General features: G+C 39.3%; 7 protein-coding genes across 7 annotated transcripts; 3 read left to right on the plus strand and 4 right to left on the minus strand.

Annotated features, from left to right (window-relative positions):
• Positions 1–47: 47 nt before the first annotated feature.
• LOC18597440 (CASP-like protein 4B1) lies at positions 48–1859 on the minus strand. The gene is made up of 3 exons (XM_007026486.3): positions 1124–1859; positions 885–1020; positions 48–428 (listed from the first exon to the last, which is right to left on the minus strand). The coding sequence occupies exons 1-3, from the start codon at positions 1390–1392 to the stop codon at positions 237–239; spliced, it is 597 nt and encodes a 198-aa protein (XP_007026548.1). The 5' UTR covers positions 1393–1859; the 3' UTR covers positions 48–236.
• A 323-nt stretch (positions 1860–2182) lies between these two features.
• LOC18597441 (CASP-like protein 4B1) lies at positions 2183–3365 on the minus strand. The gene is made up of 3 exons (XM_007026487.3): positions 3094–3365; positions 2863–2992; positions 2183–2375 (listed from the first exon to the last, which is right to left on the minus strand). The coding sequence occupies exons 1-3, from the start codon at positions 3363–3365 to the stop codon at positions 2184–2186; spliced, it is 594 nt and encodes a 197-aa protein (XP_007026549.3). The 3' UTR covers position 2183.
• Positions 3366–7550: 4185 nt separating this feature from the next.
• Positions 7551–9750, plus strand: LOC18597442 (methyltransferase). Its single transcript, XM_007026488.3, has one exon. It carries the CDS (start codon positions 7997–7999, stop codon positions 9551–9553), a length of 1557 nt encoding a protein of 518 aa, XP_007026550.3. The 5' UTR covers positions 7551–7996; the 3' UTR covers positions 9554–9750.
• Positions 9751–12174: 2424 nt separating this feature from the next.
• Positions 12175–15908, plus strand: LOC18597443 (putative protein phosphatase 2C 65). The gene is given in 7 exon segments (XM_018120794.2): positions 12175–12527; positions 13407–13775; positions 13875–13992; positions 14092–14315; positions 14655–14981; positions 14983–15074; positions 15656–15908. Coding segments are annotated over 7 exon segments (1602 nt in total). The 5' UTR covers positions 12175–12308.
• Positions 15909–17341: 1433 nt separating this feature from the next.
• Positions 17342–19477, plus strand: LOC18597444 (cation/H(+) antiporter 15-like). Its single transcript, XM_088806313.1, has 6 exons — positions 17342–17602; positions 17698–18135; positions 18219–18234; positions 18320–18616; positions 18669–19243; positions 19277–19477. The coding sequence occupies exons 1-6, from the start codon at positions 17342–17344 to the stop codon at positions 19475–19477; spliced, it is 1788 nt and encodes a 595-aa protein (XP_088662439.1).
• Positions 19478–19832: 355 nt separating this feature from the next.
• On the minus strand, positions 19833–22123 carry LOC18597445 (aldose reductase-like). The gene is given in 8 exon segments (XM_018120721.2): positions 19833–20072; positions 20216–20458; positions 20532–20603; positions 20686–20864; positions 20867–20891; positions 21001–21088; positions 21447–21520; positions 21896–22123. Coding segments are annotated over 8 exon segments (915 nt in total). The 5' UTR covers positions 22040–22123; the 3' UTR covers positions 19833–19982.
• A 1519-nt stretch (positions 22124–23642) lies between these two features.
• LOC18597447 (SEC14 cytosolic factor family protein / phosphoglyceride transfer family protein) lies at positions 23643–26040 on the minus strand. The gene is made up of 4 exons (XM_007026493.3): positions 24940–26040; positions 24717–24841; positions 24240–24381; positions 23643–24082 (listed from the first exon to the last, which is right to left on the minus strand). The coding sequence occupies exons 1-4, from the start codon at positions 25678–25680 to the stop codon at positions 23822–23824; spliced, it is 1269 nt and encodes a 422-aa protein (XP_007026555.1). The 5' UTR covers positions 25681–26040; the 3' UTR covers positions 23643–23821.
• Positions 26041–26683: the final 643 nt, after the last annotated feature.

Consider the following 26683-nt stretch of genomic DNA (forward strand, 5'->3'; position numbering starts at 1 on the left):
CTATATGATCTTGCACATTTCAATCCACAATCATTGCTTAGAAGAACTTTAAGCAACAGGAAGAAAGGCATTTTCACTACTGACTTTGAATCAATCAAACCATACATAGAGGTAAACACGCACAGAATTTACACGTGACATATGACATAAATGACAAATGAATGATAAATACACAAAGAATCACTCAAGGGAGAATGTGGGAAAAGATTATGAAAAGAAGAAGCTAAAAGCCATAATCAGATGTAAGATTGGGTTGAAAGATTATAGCCTGAAACCATGGCTGACAGTGCCAGTGATAGAAACGCAAAGACAGACATGCTGATAGCCGAAGCTGAGGAGTCTGTGAAAATGTTGTCCTGCCCTTCTCTCATCCTGTTTGTCATTGGAATTGCCGCAGATGCTGAGGATATCAACAGGTATGCCACCACCTGCAATTAAAAACCCTTTTTCCAATCATACTTTTTTAATTTTTGGGTATATACAATTACACAGAATTAAAGCTTGTGCAATGGAAAATTTTCCCTCTTGCTTAGTTGGAACTTTTCAAATCAGACGTGCCATGTTGACTGATACCGTACTTGTAACATTTAAGAACACGTGCCAGATTGAAAGAAGGAGGCTTTCGAAAGGTAACAATCAATTCTAGGTTCCATGTCATGCCGTACAGAGTCTTTTCTAGACTCCTCTGTTTCTTCCTCATGGTTAATCTTATTCTTTCATCCCAGATTTGAGCACCATAATCGCTGCTTTGACCAAGTCTAATGTACACAACCTTTCTAAAAGTTCTATTGAAACAAATCTAGTTTTTTCCCGTTGATTCTTGGCAACCAAACACAATTTTTTATTATTAAAATAAAGTTGATGAAAGTTCTGGGAAAACCAACCTGATCACCCAGAAAGTCCACCATGGCAGAGATACGTCGCTCAAATATCTGTTTCCCTGTCGAGATCTCATGTACGTGTCTCAACGCTTGTACTCCTGTGTACAAAGTCGATAGAATTGCAATTGCCAACAAATACCTGCAAAAAGGTAACAACCCCAAAATCAAATTAAACTCTAATTTGGAATCTTTGGAAAAAGTGCATGCTTTGTTTCGATTGATATGATTGGATTTTCAATAACCTGTATTCCTCATAGTTGTCGAAATTTTTCCTATCACCGTGCTTGTTGCTAGCCATGATTATGAAAGAAAGCAAAGAGAACAGCAAAGCCAATCCTCTAGCCACCAGGGATCCTCTCTTCAACAAATCCTCCCTTTTCCATCGCCTAGTAATCGCCGAGACACCGAATCCCGCTGCCGGTGTCGGATTCTCCACGTCGGCAGTGGGTGTTTCCGCGGGAACCGGCGACCCCGCGTGATTGTTCTTGGTTGGTTCATCGGGATTCGACATGTGGGAATCGAATTTAGAAATCTGAGGCTTCGAATCTCTGCTACCAGAAAACAAAATGAACAAGAAAGGCCAAAGAAGAACAGAGAAATGTGGAGACTTTTCGCGGAACAGAAACGAAACTGGGGATTGAGAAACGTTGTTTCCCGCAACTGACAACTCAGCCTTGTCGTGTCTTTCAAGGGAAGTCTTTCAAGTACGACCCTTATGTTTCGACATTCTGACACGTGTAGCAAGATTTCTTACATACTATGACGTGGCGAGAAAGGATTCCTCCAACCTGTTATGCCAGAACCAATTGAAGTTTGAGGATATACTCTTCTTTTTCTGTTCTAACAACTCGAAACTGTCTATTTATCTTAAATTATGTTTGGTCATTCTCGAGAAGCAAGTACATATCAAAGGAAGTTTCCACTGCAAGTGGAACATATTAAATCTGTTCTGCAAACGGTCATTGGCATTGGGTTCAATTCAATAGTTGAGGGAATGTTTGTTTTCTTAAAAAAGCCAAGTTAGTTGGACATCAACAAGGTAGAATGTTTATCAATTAGCTTTGCTTATTTTGATTGTATATCTACGTAGTTACTTGGGATCTGCAGATTTCGAAACAGATACACAGAATGAGTGCATTCGTTCACTTGTTTTGAGGCCTGATAAACAATGCCTCACTTAAAACTTTGTAGCAGATTGTAAGAGTCAAATACAGGACAAATGGATGATAAACACCCGAAGAATCACTTACCGGAGGAAGTGGAAGAAGATTACAAAAAGAAAAAAAGGTAAAAAGCTATAAATTAGATGTAAGATTGGGTTGAAAGTTTATGGCCTGAAACCATGGCTGACAGTGCCAGTGATAGAAACGCCAGGAAAGACATGCTAATAGCCGCAGCTGAGGAGTCAGTGAAAATGTTGTCCAGCCCCTCTCTCATCTGGTTTGTAACTGGAATCGCTGCAGATGCTGATGATATCAACAGGTAGGCCATCACCTGCAACTTAAAATATTTCAAAACCCTTGTTCCAATCGTACTTTTTAATATATTGCACTTACACCAGAATTCAAGCTTGTGCAACAAATATTCCACCCCATTGCTGGATATTCGCTGCTTGCTCAGTTGGCAAAGCCGCAAAGGCATCGGTACTTTGGGTTAAAGATTGCAACTTGTCAAAGCAGACGTGCCATGTTGACTGATACTGTACCTGTAACTTTTAAGGACACGTGACAGATTGGTTTCAGCTGTCAGCAGCGCTCCAATGGACAGGAGGCTTGAAAAGGCAAATCAAATCCTAATTGTCATGTCGTGCCGTACGGAGACTTTTCTAGACTCCTCTGTTTCTTCCTTATGATTGACCAAGAATGTACACAAACTTTCTAAAAATTCTATCAAAGAGAAAGTTTTTTTCCCATTGATTCATAGCGACCAAACAGAATTTTTTTATTGGAAAAAAGTTGACGAAAGTTCCGGAAGAACCAACCTGGTCACCCAAAAAGTCCACCATTGCACAGACACGTCGTTCAAATATCTGTTTCCCAGTCCAGATGACGTGTCTCCCCACTTGTCCTCCTGTGTACAAAAACGACAAAATTGCAATGGCCAACAAATACCTGCAAAATTTAGCAACCACAAGATCAAATGGAACTCTAATTTCCAATCTTTGAACAATCCTTGTTTCGTTTCAATATCACATGATTGGATTTACAGTTACCGGTATTCTTGATACTTGTTGAAATCTTCCCCATCTTCCTCATCACCGTGCTTGTTACTAGCCATGATTGTGAAAGAAAGAAAAGAGAACAACAATGCCAGTCCCCTAGCGACCAGGGATCCTCGCTTCAACAAATCCTCCCTTCTCCATCGGCTTGTAATCGCCGAGACACCGGACTCCACTCCCTGTGTAGGATTCTCCACGTCTGTAGCCGTGGGCGGCGCCGGCGATACCTCGTGATTATTCTTGGTAGGTTCATCGGGGTTCGACATTGGGGAATCGAATTTAGAAACCTTAAGATTTGAGTCACCCACTGGTACCGAAACAGAACGACGATAGAGAGATGAAAGAAGAAGAGAGAAATGTGGTTAGAGTTTAAGTGAGAACTCAGACATGCACTGTCTTTTTAAGTCCGACTATTATGTTCCGACATTTTGACACGAGTTACAGGATTTCTTATATACTATGACACGGGGAGAAAGGGTTCGTCCGACCTGTTATGCCAGAAGGAGAAACCAATGGAAGTTTGGAAGATGAGCTTGTCGATGCCACCAAAACCGTTTTTTCAGTTTTTAAAGAACAACGCAAATAATCTTTTTAAATAAATTTCCTATGCACCAACCTCAGCATGTCGATGCAACCTATGGTAACTATCAAAACACTATTTTTTGTCTTTTTATATTTATTTAATTTATTTTATATAAAAATAATTAAATTTATTTAATTTTAATAAAATAATAATATTATAATTTATAATATGATTTAATATATATATATATAAATTTCCCCATTACATACGCCTTGAAGTTGGCATCGGATTCAGTTAATACGTAATTGAACACTCTCCAATTCATTTAATTATAATAAAATTTATATTTGATGTTAAGGCAAATTTTATACATTCCGAATTCATTTTATAAACCATGCACGTTTTGCTTTTGTATATCACTGAGGCATTTGTTGAACTACGAGTTTCTTGACTTGGTTTTTCTATTTAATAAAAATGAACTAATTATTTTTTATGAAAAAAGTATATAAACATCCATGCAATACAAGTTTAATTCATGTTAAATGAATATAAAACTTGAAGCTTTTTTTTTTTTATCAAATTGGCAATGGGCAATAATTAGCCACTGAACCAATACTCAATTCCTCTTTCTCACGTGCATGGTTATCAGAATCCCAATCCGAATAAGGCCTGGCCTTACGGACCCAAACACCGAATAAAATAAGTGGCCCAGCCCTGGGAGATCCAAACTTAAAAGACAGGGAATAGCTAGTAAATCTGTGCATCCCCTGCGTGGAAAGCTAACAGCCCTGGCTTGGTGCCTGCTGGAACTTCCAATGTTGTGCTTGAAACCAGATTATAATAAGAAAAAGTCCTTTGGTTTTTATTTATGTTTAACAGTTTCCCTCTCGTGTCTGGAAACAGCCACGAACAGATTCTTTTCTGACCTGTCAAAGGCAGGCTGGCTCATTTAGGTGAGCCTGGGTCCCTCCTTATAATTTTGGTCAAGCATCCGACAGGACAATTACAAGGCCCGGGGCCATTTCTCTACTGGGATCCAATCAATTCTAGCCTTAAGCAGGCCCTTAGCTGTACGATCCATCTGGATAACAGCGACAAACCTCCTTTTCATTCATGTCATTTTGTTACAGAAGTTTCGAGTTCGAAAAACGGCCAAAATCTATGTCGTAAGCTTCCCATCCAGTTTGATTGGCGAATGGTAATGCAAATCCAATCTTTGCACATACAATTTCTTCTTTCCTTGGATGTGACACTATACCTACAATCAAGGTTCATCTATAGATCACTATTTGGTTCTTAATTATCTTTTCAATGAGTTAGTTTTTCCATCCAACACCACGCATGTGAGCTTTTTGGCTAACACTAGGCATAGACATGTTAGACACCATAACTGAAGAGGCTAAATGATTTTATGGTCCCTAAAATTAAATATACTAGGGAAAGGCCCGCACAATGCTGCCAGGTCTGACCAACTTAAAGTGAAGTAAAATCCAAAAATACAAAGATAACTCAAGAGCAGTGAGAGTTTAAATCTTAAAGAACATAAATTCAAAAAGTTTGAAATCAACCTAAAGTTTGAAATCAATTTCAATTAGGACACTTGTCAACACTCATTGCTCTCAATTCCTCGAAACAACTTTTAATAACAGTATAGATAATAATAATATTATTATTATTATTATAATATTTGTAGTTTTTTTTTTTTTTGAGATAAGTTACTATTAATCTTTTACTGCATGTCCTTTGGGTAAAACGACATTGTAAGGTGCAGTAGAAGGGTAGAATCCCAAACCATCAGCTTTTTACTAACGGAGATCACGTGAAAAATCATGGAATTGGTCTCACGGGATCAACGACAAAAGGCTTTGGCGTGGGTTAGGGAGGGGTGTAAGAAAGGAACAAACGCAGTGAATTAAGGGCCGTTGAGTCCGGCTGCTAGTAACTGCATGTGGTCCTGTGGACCTCACTTGTTTTATTCTCTGCCGCTTTCTTCCGTGTCCCTGGGGTCCACCTCCTGGCTCTTCTGTTCAACCTTCCACAGCTCGAAGCCCACTCCTCCACGTGGCCTGTTCTCAGATTACCAGCCACTAAACCCAACTCCCGCCATCGTAAACTCGTCTTATCCAAGTAAAGTTTTGTTAGGAATTTTCATTCTTGTAAATTTTTAATTACAGATAAGCTGCCCGGCTGGCAGCAGCTATGGCAGGTGGTAACTGCCAACTAAACCAAAAGGGCGCAACGGGCCAACTGCCGAGTAATGTGTAAGGACACTTTTGACGAAGCGAGTAACTCAGAAGGGTTCAGTGGGTCACGGGGGAAATCCGAGTTTATGACTACTGTATTTCACGATTCAGAATTACAGCCAAAAGTATAACAACGGCTAGCGCGGCGCCCACTGCGCGCGCCCACTGCCTCTGATTACAATGGTCCCTTTGGCTTAGGGTGGCTCGCCCACCCGCTTATAATGTTCCCTAGAGGCTTTCCTTTTCTTCTTGTTCCTTTCCTTTTGTGCAATAATTATTTAGATACTCTAGCTACTCTCAGAGCATGCACGCCCTATAATAACTTAAATTTTATTATAATTAAAAGTTTTATTGTCTTAATGTTATCTAAACTAAATTTTAAAATATTTTAATTTTATTTAGTCGAATCAAGTAATACAAATATCCAATTACGAGATACTCATTAATATTTTTATTAGTTGAAATCAAATTAAAGCATTTAAACATCAAGAATAATTTAATTTATAATTTGTACAATTATTAGTATTATTATGTTAACACTCACGAAATTCAAAATATCTCTCTCTCTATATATACACGATATTAAATATAAAACCTATTTTATAAATATGAAGTATTTCATATAACATTCTTCATCGCTCCCGAAAAAGAAATAGTTACAATAAAATACTTCCCACCTTAATTGAAGAATACCCAAGTTGCAAGAAACTGTTAACACTTAAATTTTTTAAAAATTTATTTATAGGTTATTTAACTAGTCAGTGAGAAGCATAGAGCTGAAAATTTTATTCATAGAATCTGTTGTAGAAAACTATATTCATTGGTCAACCCATTATTTACAGTTGCAGTATGGAACCTGTTTTCTTATACTTTGTTTAATCAAATTAAATGCTTACTTACTTTAATTAATCATAAATTATTAATTTATGAAGAAAAAAGACATTATTATAATTAAGATTATTTCAAAAAAAATCTAGTGTGATAATAAAGATTAACAAAATCCTTTTCGTTCACAATTTTAGAAAGATAAAAATCCATCAACAATTTTTTTAAAATTAAGGTTTGGGTTTGGTTGGAATTTGGACACCAACAAAACAATTGTTCCCATTGCAATATTGGGAGCAGCACAAGTACTTTTCCATCTGAAGTTAAATACTTAGGTGAGATTAATAATTTTTTTTAGTGGATTAAGTAAACGTCCTATTTATATTTTTATTAATGAGATTTATACACAATTTTTGTATAATATTTACACATTATCATTTAATTATAAAGTATTGTTTTATAAATATATAAAAATAATTTATTGTTAATGAGATCACAATATTTAATATATTGATAATATATAAAATTTATACAAGCCAATATAAATATTTTATTTATTTTTAATAGGGAAAATTAATGATCTATCAAGTGTGTGTGTGTTTTCGTTGAGTTCCGAACGTAAAAGAAAAGCAAGTTGGAATGGCAAATTTGGAAATAAAGGAGAAATGCGATAGCAATTGAAACGGAAAGGGCACCTGACTTCCCAGATTTGAACGCAGCTGAATTCTATCTTATCCGCGTGGAAACCGGCTAGAGCCGGTCACCACGCGGCGCTAGTCTCCATCCCCAAAATCCCCAATTTTATCTCCTTCTTGGAAAATCCCCAAGTTCCCTTTTTCTCAATAAGGAGGAAAGCGAAACCCCCAAATATCCATTCTTTCTCTCTCTCTCTCTCTCTCCGTCTTCTTCCCCTGAGTAAAACTAAAAACCCCAGGAGGAGCAACAGCAGCAGCAGCAAAGCAATGGCCGCCCCCTCCCACTCTCTCACTCCATAAGCAAGCTAGAGCTATCCGTATTGAAAGATGCATTCCTCTTTTGCCCATCCTTTCCATTTCTATTTCCCAATTCCTTCCAGTCCTTCTCTTTCCAGAGCTCTCGTCGGCGCCAACCACACCTCCGCTCGCTTCTGCTCTCGTTAATGCCGCCTCCCTCTCCTTCCGTCTTCTACAGATTTGCCCTTTTTTTGTGATATAAATTTTTTTCCCTTTTATCAAAATTTTACTACGAAAGATACAATTCAACAGTAAAAAGAAGAAAAAAAACCAAGCTTTTTTGAGTTTCTGTTTTGTGTATAGTTACTGCTGCCATGGAACCTACCTCAGGGAAGCCGAGCCTTTTGAGGAATATTCTTGCGCGGGCGCTTTTGTTCGGTGTTATCGTCATAGTCGTCCGATTCGCTTACGTGGTCACGATCACCGGCGAATCCTGCAATATCGGCGACTTCTGCTTCTTCTCCTTGCCCCAGAATCTCAACTTTGTCATACCGGGTTCCGGGGCGGGAGTCTCCGCTGTCATCGGAAACGACGCTGTTCCCCGATCTAATCCTCGCCGCGATCTCTACACCAGCAAAGAATGGATCAAAGCCGTTCATTTCTATTCTTCGATTTTTCAAGATCTGATCTCTGAGGGATACCTCACGCCCCACTCCAAGTCTCTCTGCGTAGAGACTCCCTCCGGACAGGACGTTTTCGCCTTGAAAGAGATTGGCGTCGAGGACTCCGTTGGGATTTTTAAGAAAGCGGCCAAGCCTTTGGTAATTAAAGGGGAGGGGCATCTGATTCCTTTTAATGATAATACTTTTGACTTCATATTCTCCGGCGGGGCCCGCCTCGATGTATCGGCTCGACCGTCAGAATTTGCATCAGAGATCGCTCGTACGCTGAAACCGGAAGGGTTTGCGTTAGTTCACATCCAAGCTAATGATACTTATAGTTTCAATTCATTTCTTGATTTGTTCAATTCTTGCAAGTTAGTCAAAATGCATGAGATTGATGGTTTCGATTCATCAATGCCTTATATTAGAGAAATTGTGTTGAAGAAAGAGTTTGAAATTCTTCACCATGGGGACAGAAAGATGCCCGATGGTAATTCTTATAATAAGTGCTCCGTTCCGGGGCACAAACGGGAATTAGTCCAGAAGGCAGAGCCGCTGATTGAGGAGGAGCCCTTAAAGCCGTGGATTACCTTGAAAAGGAATATAAACAACATAAAGTATTTGCCATCAATGGTTGATATAAGTTTCAAGAACAGGTATGTTTATGTTGATGTTGGGGCTAGGAGTTATGGTTCTAGTATTGGAAGCTGGTTCAGGAAACAATACCCCAAACAGAACAAAACCTTTCATGTCTATGCTATTGAGGCTGACAAACATTTTCATAAACAATATGAATTGAAGAAGAAGAGAGTTACATTGTTGCCTTATGCGGCGTGGGTCAGGAATGAGTCACTGTCTTTTGAGATTAATGGCGATCCTGGCCAGGAAGAAGTGAACGAGCTTAAGGATAAAGGCAGAGGGATGGGCAGAATTCAACCCGTGAAATCGAGGCAAGGTGAATTTACTGGTGAGGTGGATGAGATTCAGGGGTTTGATTTTGCAGAGTGGTTGAAGAACACTGTTACAGAGAGGGATTTTGTGGTGATGAAGATGGATGTTGAAGGAACTGAATTCGACTTGATTCCGAGGTTGTTTGAAACGGGGGCAATTTGTCTGATTGATGAGATTTTCCTTGAATGCCATTATAATAGGTGGCAGAGATGTTGCCCTGGTCAGAGGAGTACAAAATATGAGAAAAATTACGGCCAATGCTTGGAACTATTTACTTCCCTTAGAAAAAGTGGAGTTCTTGTTCATCAGTGGTGGTGACTGGTACCAAGTGCTAACTCTGCATGTTCTGTAATGTTGTTTTTTTTTTTTTCTTCCTCCCCCTTAGAGACCATAGGTTTTTTCTTTTTCATCATTTTCAGGTTCCTTTTTTGTGTTGGTACAATTCTTGTTCAGGTTCCTTTCATTGTAAGAGATGCAGCTGCAAATCAAAATTTATCTTGTAGCTGCTTGTTTCATTGATCTTCATTTAGGCCTGCAGGTGATTTTTTGCATGTGTATGGTTTTATTTTATTACGTGTAGAAGCTGGCAGGTGATTTCTGACTACCGGCATCTAGAGATTGAGTTGCATTAAAAGTTTTGGGCATTGGAAAATGTTCATCTAGAAGATTGACCGTTTTTAATCATTCATTTCTCATACAGCTTGACTGACAACTATCATATGCAGATTCTGCATGAAACCCTTTCTTCTTACATTACATGTAGGTTGAAGCATAGCCATGAGTAGCACAAATAGTTTAGAGGTGGTAGAAGATCAATTTAATGGAAATTGCTCGAATACCTTTGTGAGCTCACCCCCTTTCATCAATTCAAGGCCTTTGATTATCCTTTAAAGTCTTCTTAACTTTGAATGCTTTGCAAAGTTTGCTTCCATTTTTGCATTTTAATGACAGGAAATCACGCTAGTGTACTACTTATTCCAAGTAATCTGCATGTTGTAGCCAATATGCAGCAAAATTAAGCATCGGTGGGAAATGGTTGGGTTAAATGGAGTTGAACCATTCTTTTGTTCTTGTAGCAGATTACTTGCTGCTTCATTTGGTTTTATCCTAAAAAAGAAAGTAGCCTTTGGTGGGAATCAACTATCAAATTAAAAAGCAGAGCATTTCTTTTCGTGGCCAACTCTGTTTCATATTCTGGATTTATGATAGGGTAGGTGCCTTGAAGGTGTGGTTATGGCTTAAGCCCATCTGTTCATCATTAGTCTTTGGACTTGGTGTGTCGAGGAGATGCTTGGTATCTTGCTTTTGTGAAAGTCCTTATTATAGCACATGGATTGTGGTCACGGCCGGACCTATGTGGGAAGGTGTCACGTAACATTATTCACTTTCTAAAATATTTTAATTTTTATATAATTTATTTAAGATTTATGATAGTCGATATATTAATGAATTTATTATTTATTTTACAATTTTATAGGAAATGGGATCAAAGACTCCAAGTAAAAGTGATTTATCAAAAAATAATTTATATATTAATATTTAAATGCTATAAGGAAAGATAAAATAAATTTTTTTCATACCTAAAAATTTTTTTAATTAATTTGACAATTTGAGTTTATAACTATAATCTAATTAATAGAAAATAGTATTACATCTCTAATAATATCTTGAAATTGTGAATCTTTCTTTTTGTGATTTATTTTGTAGATATATTATATGATTATTTAATTTTTGTATTTAACTTTAAATGATTTGTAGATGCTTATATTTAGTTTTAATGAATAAATAGAAAATTATCATATTGTTAGTTACTGAATCTGATAATTTGCTATGTAAATTTATATTTTATTTTAATTCTAATATTTTAATTTATGCTAATGAATAGTAATTTTTAACAAGTTTTATAATTTCATATAAGTAAGCTATAGAAAGATATTTAAAAAGAAAAAAAAACTATTTCACAAGACTCAAATATCATATAACAATAAAATTTTATTACCGATGATGCTCAACAATATTCTTTTAAGTAAAATCGTGTTGAATTTGATCTAAATATTCTTACAGCAGATCTTAAATCGAGAAAATAAATTTCTAAATACCATTACACCATTCAAAAAATTTTCTAAATTCGCCCATTGCTGTGGCTGTGGTACATCATTTCTTTGACTTCTCGTTGTGCCTTTCAACCGTCATCCCCTTTTAAAATGCCACTCACATTGCTTACTCTAAGAGAGAATTCGGAGAAACCCCTGTTGGAGCTTGGAAGCAGTGGCGGAAAGTGGCAACTAGCAAGCCTGAATGGTCCATTCCTAAGTAACAAATTTCTATGTAAAAACACTAATCAAACCTCTGGCACTGCAGAGCATTCATGTAGCAAATGGCCAAAAGCTGATATTCCAAGCTTTGAACAAAGAACGACAAACTCAAAAACAAAACAGGGTACAACTATGTTTATTTTGTCTTTTATTACTTGGGTACAAATAAAAACATTCAAAGAAACCCATCAAGGTTTGCTATTTTAACTTAAGAACATTTAATTTAAGTGGTAAAAGAAACAGAAAAGATAAAGAATGGAGATGGAGGGTAAGTTAGTCATTAAGGATATGTTGAGCGAAAAGAGCTCTGCATGGAAGAGTCACGACGTGGAGAACAGAGATGAAACTGAAAAACAAGACAGATACGAGGAGCGTGCCGTTTTTTATTCTTAAAAGTCCAAAATGTGGTTAATTGCTTTATAGTAGATAAACCAAAGGCATGTCCTCCCGTAAGCCATGACTGGTTCACCCCTCTCACAGTCTCTGTGTCCCTCTTAAATAAGAAAAAGCTGTTTTTTTTTTTTTTTAATTTTATCAAGCCTTTTTATATAGTAATAAAAGTAAAATGATGGCCTTGAGTTCTCCTCTGGCTCTCCATGCATTTAAATTTTGAGCCTCCGGGGTCGCCTCCAACACCATATCTCCTCCATTTTGGGGCTTGCTTTTTGCCGGAAAATATCCGCGGCATCCATAGCCTTTCGGTGCGGGTGCCTCGGTGCTGCCTTCTCGTCCTTCTCCTTTGATACTTTGAACCCAACATGGGTGCCTGCTGCAGTACACAAATCAAGTACAACGGTTGCCGCCCTCACGAACATGATTTGGAGGAGATAGAAGACAGGGTCGCCCACGAGGACGGTGATACCACTATTCGACGCGATGGGGCCATCGTGAGATTCCAGGGATCCTCTTCCTACACATCTATGTACACCCGACAGGGGAAAAAAGGGGTCAATCAGGACGCCATGACCGTTTGGGAGGTGAGTTTCCAATCAATATTCCAACTGCCTTCTTTTCGCTTTTTGTTTGCATTAACCCCTAAAAGGTCCTTCAAATCGTGGTTGGTCAATGCCTAATCAAAAAAATTTTATCTAACGAATATGATTTATGGGGGTCATATATGGTTTTCTTCTGCTTTTGCAATCTGCGTTAGATATTCTAATTTTTTGTTGACGTGAGAATTTCCGTTGTAACGTTAGAAATTGGGTGGTGATCGTCTCCTTTTCTTCTTTCTTTTTCTTTTACATGCATGCCCTGTTTTACAGACGACCTTTCTGAAAGTGATGCATGACCTTCGTCTGAGATTGACAGATTGTGAGAAAATTTCTTGATTGTCTTTATCTTGTTTGCTTGACGATTTCTCCCTGTTTTAGATTCTTTCTGTTTGCTCTTGTCGTCTAGAGCATGAATTCAATTGATCATCAATATTTGACATTTCGTTAAATATTGATTGTTCAGAAATTTAGTTGGTAATCTCATATGATAGTTGGTGCAAAATACCTTGTTCCAACCAAGACCAACATTTCTGACAAAATCAAATTATCTGGTGAATCATGATGGGTTTACCTAATAAATGACTCTTATCAGCTCTCAAAGACTGAGGACTAAAGAAGAATCTGTATACCAGATTGTCAATGGGGTAAATGGAGGAAGATCTATTTCTGGTGGGAGCTTAAGTTATCAGCTTGTGTTTGTAAACGAATTAGTCTCATACTTCTAGGCCAGGGCATGCATACAAATTCTTTCTGAATCAACTAAATATACACATGTTTCATTTCTGATATTTATCTGGGTTTTAACTCAAAAATAATTGGTTAATTATTCAATGCATGGAACTAAGACATTCAAACTTGATCCAGAACTTTATGGGTGAGAAGAATGTGTTCTTCTGCGGTGTGTTTGACGGTCATGGTGCATCAGGTCACAGGATTGCGCGCTATATATGTGACACCTTACCCCCCAAGCTCTCTTCAGTCATCAGAGCATCACAACCTGATGCCTGCCAAGAAAATGTTGATGCTGTTGCCGTTGGACAAAATCATGGTAAAGATGATAGCACTGGTGTTAACAAAGACAGTGACAAGGAAGACAGCAATCACAATGAGATCTTATCTTCTTGGGAGGCAAGTTTGATTCAAGCTTTCGGAGAAGTGGATGAAGATCTTATGTTGGAAGAGTCTCTTGATAGTTACTGCAGTGGTACGACAGCTGTAATTATTGTTAAGCAGGTATACTGTCAAATGCAGCTCGCAGCTCTTTTTGGTAGATAGAAGATACTGCTAGTAGATTAAAATATTATTCATGGTTTCTTCTTTTTTTGATTTCAGGCTGAACACTTAATAGTTTCAAACTTGGGGGATTCTCGTGCCGTTCTTTGCACTAGAGACGACACAAACCAACTTGTTCCCGTCCAACTCACAGTTGATTTGAAACCTAGCATACCAAGTGAGTATTTTTTCTGATATTCACGTAGCCTATCAAACCATACTATCTAATTGATATTAAGTTTCTGTCTCCCTCTCTTTGTGTGTGTTTGTATTTTAGGTGAAGCTGAAAGAATCCAAAGGTACGGTGGCAGGGTCTTTGCAATGGACGAAGAACCAAATGTACAAAGAGTGTGGATGCCCAATCAAGATTACCCTGGTCTAGCCATGGCAAGGGCTTTTGGGGATTTCTGCCTGAAGGATCATGGTCTCAGCTCAATCCCTCAAGTTTCTTATAGAAGGCTCACAAGCAAAGACGAATTTGTAGTGCTAGCAACTGATGGGGTAAGAAAGCAAATTTTGACATGTATATGTCTGTTATAGAAATCTTGAACTTTTTGTTAGTATTGTTTGATGCTTAAATGAATCTTCAGGTATAAACAAGCATAAGATATTATGAGCAGTAACTTAATGGCTGAAAATGACAGTATTGTTCTGAGGAAAGTATCCTTCTAGCAAGCATAAGATTGTACGGAAAAGCTTTATACTACCGTTGGTTCAATAAATCTGATTATCCCCTCCCTCCAAACCCCAAAAACAGAATTCAGTTATGAATTTAGCCCTGTGCTGGGCGTCTAGCTTATCCGAACTTCGGCTGTAAGCTTATGACATCAAATTTTGCAGGTGTGGGATGTGCTAACCAACAATGAGGTCATAAGAATAGTTGCTTCGGTAAAGAAACGATCCATAGCAGCTAAACTTCTGGTATATTATGCTGTTCAAACATGGAGAACCAAGTATCCAGGTTCCAAGGTCGATGATTGTGCGGTCGTATGCTTATTCCTGAAAAAACGACCATTCGTATCAAGATCCTTTTCTGACATGAGGCAGCACACAGGAAGCCATCTAGACGTTACAGATTCTAGCATTTCTAAAGACAAGAAAACTGATGAAGGCGAGACCGTAATAAATTGCAGTATTACTATGGACCCGAAGGCCCTTGATAAATTAAAATAGAGTAAATACTTACATGAAGCGTTCTCGGCTTGGCAGTCAGAGTCGGAGGAAATTAGTTCAGGATTTTGGAGGAACCGAAGCCAAATGGTAATCTCTAACGATTTTCCAAACTTGACAATGAGGTTTTCCTGGTATTGGAGGCATTGAGAATTTTACAAGTTAAAAGTATACTCAGTGTGATAGAAGTCCTCATTTTGGAGGGAGGGGAAATAGTATATGCCTATTCTCTTCGACTTCCATTTATAAATAGTCAGAATTTGATAAAAATTTGATGCAACTCTAGCACTTTTTCCCAGTGATCTTGTACATGATTTCAATGGATTTTGGAGATTTGTAAAAACCTTGTGCACAAGTTGTCCCATGGGTCGTAGCATTGATCAAGGCCCGGATTATGATTTTTCTTTCTTCAATAAAATTAGAACTGGGAATCATTGGAGTTCTCCATCTCTGAAAAGCTAGTCATTGACCAAATTCTCCAAACGTAAAACAACTTCCAACCAGCTTCACTCTCTGCAATATTTCGAGGACAGGGGATAGACCTGAGCTTACCCTGGTGTTGTACGTTTTCCAGAGAGGCTGTTGCACCCAATTAAGCACCCTTTTGGATGGACTTGAACAAAATATGAACTGACCCCCTCATCGACGACTTATATCAACAAAATATGTAGGATCAGCTCCACCGCCAACAAACGAGTCGAGTACATGGAGGAAACTGTGACAGAGGCAGCTAATACCGCACAGGTTCTAAAGTCTATCGACAAAGATTTTGATCTCATTCTAGTTGAAAGGAGACACGATGAGGAGTCCCTAATGCTTATATTCCTATCAGAATGCACTGAGATGGCAGAGCTGGGAGCGATTGGAGACTTGCTAGTTTCTTCAGATTTTGAGAGCATGGCATCAGTAGCAGGCTTTCAGTGATAGAGGAAATGGTTAAGAGCCCAAAATATATACCATATCCAAGCATGTTTAGATAAATAGAAATACAACATCTCACACCTTCCCCCCTATTATTTTTCTTCCCTCTTATTATTAGCCTTTTCCAATGTCTTTCTGCTTCCGCTATCCAACACAGACGAGAACATTATTCTACTCCCTATTAATACATTAGGAGAAATGAAAAAGAACATAGATGCTCAGAATGCAGTTCTGGGTTCCTTTTATGAATTTGTTACGACAAAGTAAGTAGCAAGCAATATGGAGAACATTACAAATGAAAATGAGAAGAAGGAACTGAACCCCATAAACATAGTCACAATGCTTATCATCGGATGGATATTAGTTCATTGCAAGTCAGCTAGTGTGAACAAAAGTACTAAGTAGCTGAAATACTGGGCTTCGTTGAAATCCCAATGATTGACTGTTATAACCATGTTCTAAACCTCTCTCTTGCTTTAGTTCGAGGTTTAGTACGCCCTGATTGTTTCAAACCAAGGATGTCATCGAGACAAGAAACAAAATTCCAATGTTTCTTGTTCAGCCAAGAAACACAATTCCGAGATCTAAGGCCACATATTTATCAAAAGATCCTAGTCATTTGGTCAAATTTCAGGAAAAAGGAAAAACGTGCAAGTGGCCGATTATTCCTCTTGTCCACGACGAAGACAAAGGAGTTGAACTACCACCAAAAGTAATGAAGATAACAATCACAATCCCGTATCCTTTCCCATATCTCCTTAATCCTCTCCCCTTATCTCCTCAATTGATATGTATATATCTTGATATGATAAGAAATTCTTTAGAAAAGGATTAGCCAATCCCTTTAGAAATGGTTAGCCGATCCCAACCCAACTCTTGTATAAATACGTTCATTAACTAATTAATGAGAAAATAACAAAGTTCTACTTCCATCGGAAGTGTTAACATTGACCACACCCATCAGCGCAACTCATGCCTATACATTTGGGTTGCCGAGAAAGAATGTGCCAACGGTCTGCATTACCCTGAGGGAAACAAGCATAAACCCTGTTTTTCTATTACAGCTTGCCTTAGCTTCCTCTCTCACTACTACCTGCAAGTTTCTTCTCAAGCCTTTTGTCCGAGCTAGCATAGTCAGTCAGATCATGGTAAGACAAATCTATTTACTGAAAGCAAAGTTAGAAAGAAAGAAAGAAAGAAATATAATGGATAGGCCCATAATTTGATCGCTGGGTGGCATCATGGGAGGCCCCTCTGGTCTTGGACATAACACAAATTTCCTGATGATAAGGCTTCCATTTAAGAGCCTGTATATGCTCAATATATTGCCTCTATCGGATGCATATTTTTCGTGTTCATTTTGGGAGTAAAGACGGACATAAGCCTGGTAAAACGTACACGAAAAAGGAGAATGGAAGATAGGTGTCTCAGCTTTCATGATTCCATTGTTATCAGCCATTCTTGCCTCTGGCTATCTTAAACAATATCTCGACATAGACCACGAATTGAAACAAATGCTGATAAATCTCTCGTTTCTGGTTGCTGCATCCACGTTTCATAGCATTGCTTGCTTCCTCAACGACCTTAACCTCCTTCACTCTGAGCTTGGTCGCGTAGCCCTGTTTGCGTCTATGATTAGTGGGACTATATCTTATGCTGCATTGACTGTTAATGCTACTAAGGCGAAAAGCCGCACTGTTAATGGCGGGCTTGGGGGATTATTCTCTATAATCAGCCTTGTAGTAGTCATTCTTTTTCCTCTCCGTTACCACTGATTCGGATGAGCAAACAGACCCCAGAAGGAGAACGTATCAAAGAATCCATTCTGGGTATCATCCTCCTACTGGTGCTGGGATGTGCATTTGCTGGTGAGTTCATTGGCGTACACGCCTTCGTTGGACCTACATTGCTGGGCTTGGTATTACCAGATAGATCAGCTTTAGCGGCTACCCTCGTGGACGAGGTCGAATCCTTTGTTACCTTCGCGATATTACCGTTCTTCTTTCTTTCTTATGGTCTATCCACGGAATTGCATAGCATAAATGCAAGGGCTTACTTTGCACTTCAGTTTCTAGTACCGTTTGGTTTCTCAGCCAAATTTCTTGGAATCACCTTGGTTTCTGTCTTCTACTGTGATTTTGTCCTCAAAGATGCAATCATTCTTGGCCTCATATTGAGCTCAATAGGAATCACGGATGTCCAATTTTATCGCCGAAGTTTTCAACTAGAGGTATGAAAATTTTTCCAAGAATCTCTTCAAATACATGTAGGAAAAAGCTTTCTTAATGGCATTATTTTGTGCTTTGACTGCAGCTAATCGATTACCGATGTTTCGGTGTTATGATCACGTCAAGCATAGTAATGGCAGGATTTAGCTCATACGTAGTGAAAGCACTTTATGATCCTTTTCGAAGGTAAATTGATCATGAGAGTCAAACCATCCAATACTTCTCCAATGATGGTTGAGTTTCGAATCCTGGCCAGCGTTCACAACCAAGAATATGTCCCCAGCATCATCAACCTCCTGGAGGCCTCCAATCCTACAAGAGAGAGTCAGATGTGCGTCAATCTTCTTCACCTCATTGAGCTCGCTGCTGGAGTTTCACCTGCGGCTGTTCACCAATCTTGGGAAACACGTTATCATCGTTCGCTTCCACGTCGTCATCATCCGCACGTCAAACCTCGTCACTCTCTTTACAAGCCAACTGAAAGTATCATCAATGCCTTCAGAATCTTTGAACGAAATAATGAGTCACTTGTAAGTTGTAACCTTCCAAGCCTTCACTGCAATTTCTCCTCGTACAACCCTGCACAATGATATTTGCTTGTTGTCAATTGAAAAGAAGCCGTGTCTTATAATCATCCCAATCCATATAAAATGGAACAGCGGTGGCATAGCGACAGAATCACCAGAATTTCGCAATGTTAATCTCAAGGTAATTGTTAATGCCCCTTGCTCTGTTGGAATTCTTGTTGATCGAGGCAGTCAAGGAGGCCCAAGGTCGGTTCAAGGATGCTGGTGCCTTTATCGCGTCAGTGTGCTCTTCATTGGAGGACCTGATGATCGTGAAGCAGTGTCATGTGCAACACGCATGGCAAATCATCCACACGTCAACGTGACCGTAATAAGACTCACTGCTTTGTTGGAGATTGCTGATAACACCGAGGAGAAACGGCTAGATAGTGTAACTATCCATACTTTCAAGAAAACAAATGTGACGAGAGAGAAAGCTGCGTACAAAGAGGAGATCTTGGCGGACAGTGCAGAAACGTGTAATCTCATTCATTCAATGGAGAATGAATTTGATTTGATATTGGTAGGAAGGCGGACAGAGTCGCCACTCCTGCTTGGATGATCGGAGTGGAACGAGTACCCAGAGTTGGGATTGATGGGGGATTTGTTGGTCTCCAAGGATTTCAGAGGGAAGGTTTCAATCTTGGTGTTACAACAACATATCTTAGAGTCAAGGATCATCCTAGAGATTACCAGTCAAGGAGAGGACGTTCGTTTACATCGAGAGTCATCTGCTCCCCTTAGACACAATCAAAGTAGATCATCAAAGATCTATTAATGGGCCACACGAAGTGTAACCAAAATTTGAGATTCGCTTCCCATGCACCGGCAGCCGCCCTTTGTAGGGCTTGATCATGTCCGCATGCAGCAAAGCTGATTGAAAGTCTAAGAAGGCAATGCAAGGTATATATATCTTGGGCCAGTAGAAAAAATTGAAGAGACATGATTTTTGGGTTAATTTTCTCAAGCAACATGAACTGCAAACTATTTTGTCTGGTAGAATAGTTTCTAAAAAAGTATACATGGACCAACATTGTTCTGGATTTAAGATCAAGATATAAGTGACAAAAGCTTGAAATGTTACCAACTAAAATTGCAGATTTTTAACTGTCACCATAGCATGAGATTCTAAGTTGCTAGCTAAGGTTTTATTGTAAAGGCTCAAACACATATGCCAAACAGCATTACTAAACATCTGGGCAACAAGACTACCATAGCTACTCAGAACACTGCATCCTCAGGGATCAATAGCAGAAGATAAATTTCTGCCTCTTTAACGAGGATTAATCTTCATAATCCCATAGATCAGCCACGCTCCTAAAGGGCCCAACATCCTTGTTCACAAACAATTCTGCTCCATTTAGAACTCGTCTCTGCACCCACAACCCCATTAGGTGTACATCTTGTTCTAGTTACAAAGAAGTCTCTATTTTTCCTTTTTTGTTATGCAACAAAAACGAAAAACAAAGTAGAAACCAGAGAAACTGTTAAGTCTGATTTAAATTGATAAGTATACCTCATCTGGGATGTTGCAAAGAGCTTGGAAGTCCTCTTCTGGCAGTTGCCATCCAAAGACCTTAATGTTTTCCTTGATTCTGTCAGGATTGCTTGATTTGGGGATGACACTAGTGCCCCTCTGGAGGGCCCATTTTACCAGCACCTGACCAGTGGTCTTGGTCAGCTTGTTTGCTATTCTTTCAACCGTCTGATCATGGATAAGATCTCTACCTCCTGCCGATGAACCAAGTGGTGAGTATGCCTGGAATTTAACTCAGATCATAAATTGACCGTCCTAATATCAAATAGGCAGAGGCCAACTATTTTAATCTTACAGTGACATGGATGCCGTTCTTCCTGCAAGCCTCCAGCATCTTGTCATTTCTCCATCCTGGATGCATTTCCATCTGAGCCCAAAATCACCACAAAAATGATGGTCCTTATGAGTTTTTCTTTTATATAGTAGGTTGCTAGCAGGATATAATCTACCTGGCACACAGAAGGCATAATTTCAGCAAAGCCCAGCAGCTTATTCAACTTCTTCAAAGTAAAATAGCAAAAACCAATGTCTCTAACAAGGTTTTCCTTGACAAGCTTTTCCATTTCTCTCCAAACCACTTCCATGCCGAAATCCTGTATATCCCCAGCCTTGGGAGGCCTGCTGGCTCATCTCTAAGGCGGAATGGACAGTGTATCTGCAACAAAGGAACATCCTTTATGTTCCTGTATTTCAACATATAGCAAGAGCTACTAATTTTGTCGCAAGAATGGAAAATAAAAACGGCAAGAGATGATCTAAATTACCAGGTAAAGATCAAGATATTCGAGTTGGAGTTCTTGAAGGGTATTCTTCAAGGCAGGTTGAACCCTTTCAGGGCACAAGTCTGTGCACCTATATTTTACCACCAAATCTCTCTAGTAAAAGAAATCAAAAGCAGACAAACACTTTGACAGCCCAGCAGCAAGCCAGCAACAAAGAATATTAACAGCTAAAATCCACCAGAATAGAGCAGGGAAAGAAAGTACTTTGCATTTGTTAGCCTCTAAGGATCCTATCAGAAGAAATACCCCAACTAGAGCACAGCTGCCTAGTAACCCATCAATCTTTTACAACATCAAAACAATTAGTATCTAGAAATACGAATACCAACAGCTGAAAATTTTTGAAGCATCCATCCTCGGACTTGGACCTGAAAACATACTGTCCCTAAGAGTGTACTTAAAGCATAGCAGTCAAACAAAAATATTACCATAACTTGGATGCAATGAAAAGATTCCTTCTCTCAAGTCCTGCGTGTATTGCTGCCTTGGTCGCACGACCAACCTGAGAGAAGAAAGAAAATTTTAAAGAGATTTGCTTGTTGGGATACTTAATAATGTGCAAAATGACTCTTCAAAAAAGAGAGAGACATCTTCTTGAACTCCATACTCCCAAGCTGTATCTATGTGTCTATAAACAGCCTGAAGCCACGATTAAAGATTTCATGAGAATTAGTATCTATCAAGCTGACATTAAGAACATATACATAATAACAAGCTTGATGTAACAGTGAATCGATCAGAAATAGCAAGGGATAAAACTCCTTAAAAAGGCATATTTGTGTCAATGTTCAAGGTTTGGACCTAGCTAGCTCGAAATCATGAAACTGCAGTTTGATAAGTACTGAAACTTGATACAAAGAACAAAGAGAAGCATTACCTCAACAATTGCAGTGAAGACAGAGTTCTCAGCCTGAGAACCAGATCTCCTAGTGCCCAACCCAACAGCAGGGATGGTGTGGCCATACAACAGCCCGAAGGACTGTGTCTTTTGACCCTCTTGTGTAAAAGTTGCCTGAGACATTTTCTTTTGCTTCTGCTACTTGCAGTTTTTTAGCAGTAAAGACACCACCCTCTCTTTACATATGCACAAAAAAGAAATAGAAAGGGGGGCATTTCGGCTTACATGGGTCCATGCATGTCAAACACGTCCGGAACTGATTAAAAGCTCGCGTGTCCAATTTGTGGATCAGTTAGGTATAACACGTCCGGAACTGTTAGCATTGCACTTGTTAAATTTTCATTGTAGCTTCCCCCAGAAGTGGGATTGTGCTGGGTTGATAAATTGGACTAGAAAGAAGTCTCAACAGACTTCAGCTTCCTCAGTAAAAGCCCAAACGCATCTTTGGACATGAACCTAATCGACATTCGGTCTGTCATGGTCTATGGCCCCAACATGTGCAAGTTAATGATTTATTCTCAGAAAAGATTAACACCATTGTTTTCGTATGTGAACATACTAATGAATTTTTGAGGGGGAAGAAAACCATAGAATCATCTCTTGGTATTTTGGCCTCTAAGTTACAAGAACTTGTACCAAGTCTTCCTGGAAGCTGTTCAAGGAAGTAGGTAAGCGCATTGCAACTTGGCAAGATTTAGGCACAAGCACTCGGTGGATTTTGTTTGACTTAAATTTTAAAAAATGTCGGGAGGGAAAAACCATAGCCTTATTTTTGAAAAAAGATGACGTACGATACGAAAGCTGTATTTGCCCTGCCACTCATTGTCCACTTGGGAGGTACGAACCTCTTGAAATTTGAAAGCAGTGAATATGGGGTTCTCTCTTGCCTGTTTGCCCCGCAGACTGCAAGCTTAGAGCCTTCCATTCCTCGTCTCAGATGCTAAATATCGACACCATAACTTCATAAAACTGCACAAATACCCTTGCTGTCTTGCAGCTACTGTGACCCCAAAAATATATCCTATTCCTAGCGGTATTTACAAATTCTTCATCTGTCTCTAGGTTCTGAAGATGGATTGCGTGGATGTTAAGTAAGAGAGGGAGATAAACAAAGAAAAGACCCGTACCTAATGAAACAGAGGACACAGTCATCATCACTCCACCAGACCATCAGATTACCCATACGCTCTCTTCTCTTTCAACATTATGTGCACGTTTGAGCTCAGACCACCCGTGACCACTCACACACTCTTTACCTGAATTGTCATCTCATCACCAACATTTCACATCCTTCCAACTCACTCCTAGGCAAAGGCCCCCAGTCCCCAAAGTCCAGTCTCTACCTACACAGTAAAACTTTGTTTTGGTTGAGTCCTTTGACAGATCCAAACCTAAGCAGCCCCAAACATCAGAACACAAAAAGAGTCCACAGGAAAGCAACAGAAGATTGTGACCACAAGCAAAATCCCTTTCAGACACAAAGCAAAGAAATCTCTCTTCACTATATGGATTGAACTCAGCGAGCTGTTAGCAAAAACCCTTTTTCCAAGGATCAACAGGCTACCAGACAAAGCAGAAAGCTTTCTCTCAAGTCTCCAGACCCCCCTTCTTTTATGAGAGCGGATGATGTCTTTTTCTTTTTCTGCTGTGAAGAACAGGTAAGGATTCTTTTTAAGCGAAAGTTAAACTGCTTCTTCTTCTATTAAGTATACATTAAGCCATAAAATGACAATAACAACTCCATATTTATACATCACATTAGCAATTTAGTACTATCAAAAGTAGACTTGAGGGAAAGAAAGTTCACAATCACTGATTAAACCCCTAAAAGGGAAAGAAGGAAAAAAGGATCAAAATAAAACAAAAATTAAGGCAAATACTCTTACAAACTCCCTTATTGAAAAGCTACACCAGGGCTGATTTGCGCACAATATAACGATAAGCAGCAACCTTTTTTCGCCTGGAAGCAGAATTATCCACAGAAAGTACCATTTTGCCAGCTTCCCTTGATGTGAAGAAGTTGTGAATGGCCTCTTCTGATGGGCTCAATTTCCTTGGCTTTTCCACTGCAATGGTGTAGCTACCCTCCGCATTGGGCACGAACTCTGCACTGTATTCCAAGTCCCAGCCCCCCACTACAAGGTCCCACGTTATGGTTGCACCAGCCTGAATCACCGACAAGATTAAGTACCAACTAACCCTAGTTACCATCACTAAGTTTTAGACTCTTAAAAGAGATTATGAAAGTCTTTCTTTAATCACAAATTTGCATATGAAATGGACCGAGGAAATCAAAATTAATAAAGGGCAAACGGAAATTGACCTCAATCCCTTCAATTTGAATGTTCACTTTCTCTCCTCCCTTGACAGTGAACTCGGAGGCTGGTTTAGGTGGACCGTTCTGCAAATCGTTGAGTCGACTCAATCCACCATACTGTACTGGAACATCTTCAGGCCTTATAAATCTAACCAAAAAAAAGTACTCATATTTTAGAAGAGCTAGAATAGGAATTATTTTATGGTAAATTGGAACAGCCCTATGAAAAGAAACAAAAATGGAGAAACTGGACAAAAAAAAAGTGAAAACCAAAGAGAGTAGAGGAGGAAATAAAAGGTAATTTCAAAACTTTAAACTGATGGAAAAACAAGGAAATATACTAGACTTAGAATAAACCAAAGAAGATTCTACATCATGTTACTCAAAAAGTGAAGCTGCAGCATTTATAACAGAGGAAAATACAGGGGACTAAAAAGTACTAGCAAAGAATGTAAAGAGCTATATGTAGCCAACAAGACTCACTTGTATAGCGACTCTGCTGCATTTCCTTCTCTGGAGATCACGAACTTGCTCTTAGTTCGCTGAGTTAGAAATGGACTGAACATTGAGTACAGCAAACTGAAGTACCATGGGACATTGATGAAAATCTAAACCCAAAAGGCAGCCAAAAGATATAACAGAGAGTTAAAGCAACGTCAATAAAGTTTGAAGAGAAGAGACAACCATTCATTTAAGAATTGATTACCTTTCGAGCCACCATTTCAGGGTAGTTATCTTGAAAGAGAGAGAGGATCTGATTTGAAGCAACCCTAAGCTCTCTTTTGGGCATGTCTTTGAGATCAGTCACCTGAATAATAGAGTTGATCCCACCAGGCTTGAAATGCAGAAGATTTATTCCTCTTTCCAGAACTTGAACTCTCCATCTCAGAAACTTCTTCAGCTTCTCTTCGTCACCAAAAATTCTCTCATACATATCTTTGTCTCTAAAAACCCCATAAGCATTGTAGCAAACAGGGTGCCCTTCCCTATCATAGCCATGCATATAAGCGACCACTCCTTCAAGCTCCTTGAAACCTAAGTCCTCCTCCGCAACATTGTCTGCGGAGAACTCTTTCCGCCAAGCAAGACACTTTTCGAGCATGTGAAGCGAATCCGAGACCCTGAAGTCCCTAGCTCGCAAGAACTTCAACAAAATGACATCAGCCTTTTCATCTCCACCAAGAAGAGGGATTCCCCACATGGCGCATTCCCCGTCAGGGCCATAAGAAGCCATGAGCTTATCCTTCAGCTCTTGCAACGCCTTCTTCTCAGAAGACTTCAACTGGGAGATAAAGTAGGTGTCTTCCTTGAAAGAAGGAGAGCGGAGTGTTGCGGCTTCCATTAGTGTAGTAACAAAGCTTTTCTTGTAAGGCTTTGGAGACGCCTCTGGCAGGTCCTGTGGAGGGGTTTTCTCAGGAATGGGGATGGGTGAGGGTGATTTCTCCATTGAATGGGGAAGTTACGTGTGAGACCTGGATGGAATCTCTGTAAAAATTGCAGGACTTTTACAAGGATTTGTCTGATATATAAGGAAGTAGTATAGCTACAAGTTTAACGAAGAAGGTGTTGAGGATCAGGAGAAGAAGAGCACTAATTTTGGGGATGTCTCTGTGCGTTTCAGGCAGAGAGAGAGTGACTAATGCACTGTTGCACACACCAAGGACCAAACTAGAAGAGGGTTACAAGAGACAAAGGAGACTAGAGAAAAGAAACAAGCTTTTTTACAGAGAGAGAGAGAGAGAAACTTCTCACCACCCCCGAAAAAGAAAAATCAAAACACCTTGACAAGGAGCCGCGATTTTGGTTTTTCAACTTACAAAAGCTAGCCGCTTAAAAACAGAGCAAAAAGCAGCCCAATTTTGAAATCCTTTTGGAGTGTAGAGAGTGATGCTCACGCGCTGAACTGGGCTGAGCTGAGCCGAGTTAAGTCGCTGAGTGAGTGAGTGAAGTGGCAGGTACGGATAACAGAGAGAGAAAGGCTAAAGGCCTAAAGCGGTGGCTTGCATAGATGGTGATAATTATTGAGGAATTCAGGGGAGGGGGGCACGGGATTTAGTTGGTCTTCCACTGGGTCCCGTGGAACCAGCTTTTTTCTCCCCTCATCTTTCTCGTCTTTGTGGGACCCCTTTTCTTCAAAGCTCGAATTTCGGGCTCCAGCAGTTCTTTTGTTCTCACTCAAAGACAGGATTTTTTTCTCCTTTTCCAGGCAAAACAGCCCAATAGGTAGAAAAAACGAAAAGAAAGAGAAGCGAGTGGGGGTTTCAAGCAGATCCTTGTGGCTATAATTATGGAGTGGGAGAACGTAAATCCTAAGCTAATGGTAATTAATCTGATTAATGAAAGCTAAACAAATGGAAATGAATTGTTTCTGTCCTTAACTGAGTGCTTTCTGGTCAGGGTGGTCCTAGAATGGAGAAGAGGCTAATCAATCTCTGTTTTAACCTCTCTTT

The sequence above is a fragment of the Theobroma cacao genome, chromosome 5 (genome assembly GCF_053813885.1).
Source record: "Theobroma cacao isolate CCN51 chromosome 5, ASM5381388v1, whole genome shotgun sequence".
NCBI classification, from domain to species: domain Eukaryota; kingdom Viridiplantae; phylum Streptophyta; class Magnoliopsida; order Malvales; family Malvaceae; genus Theobroma; species Theobroma cacao.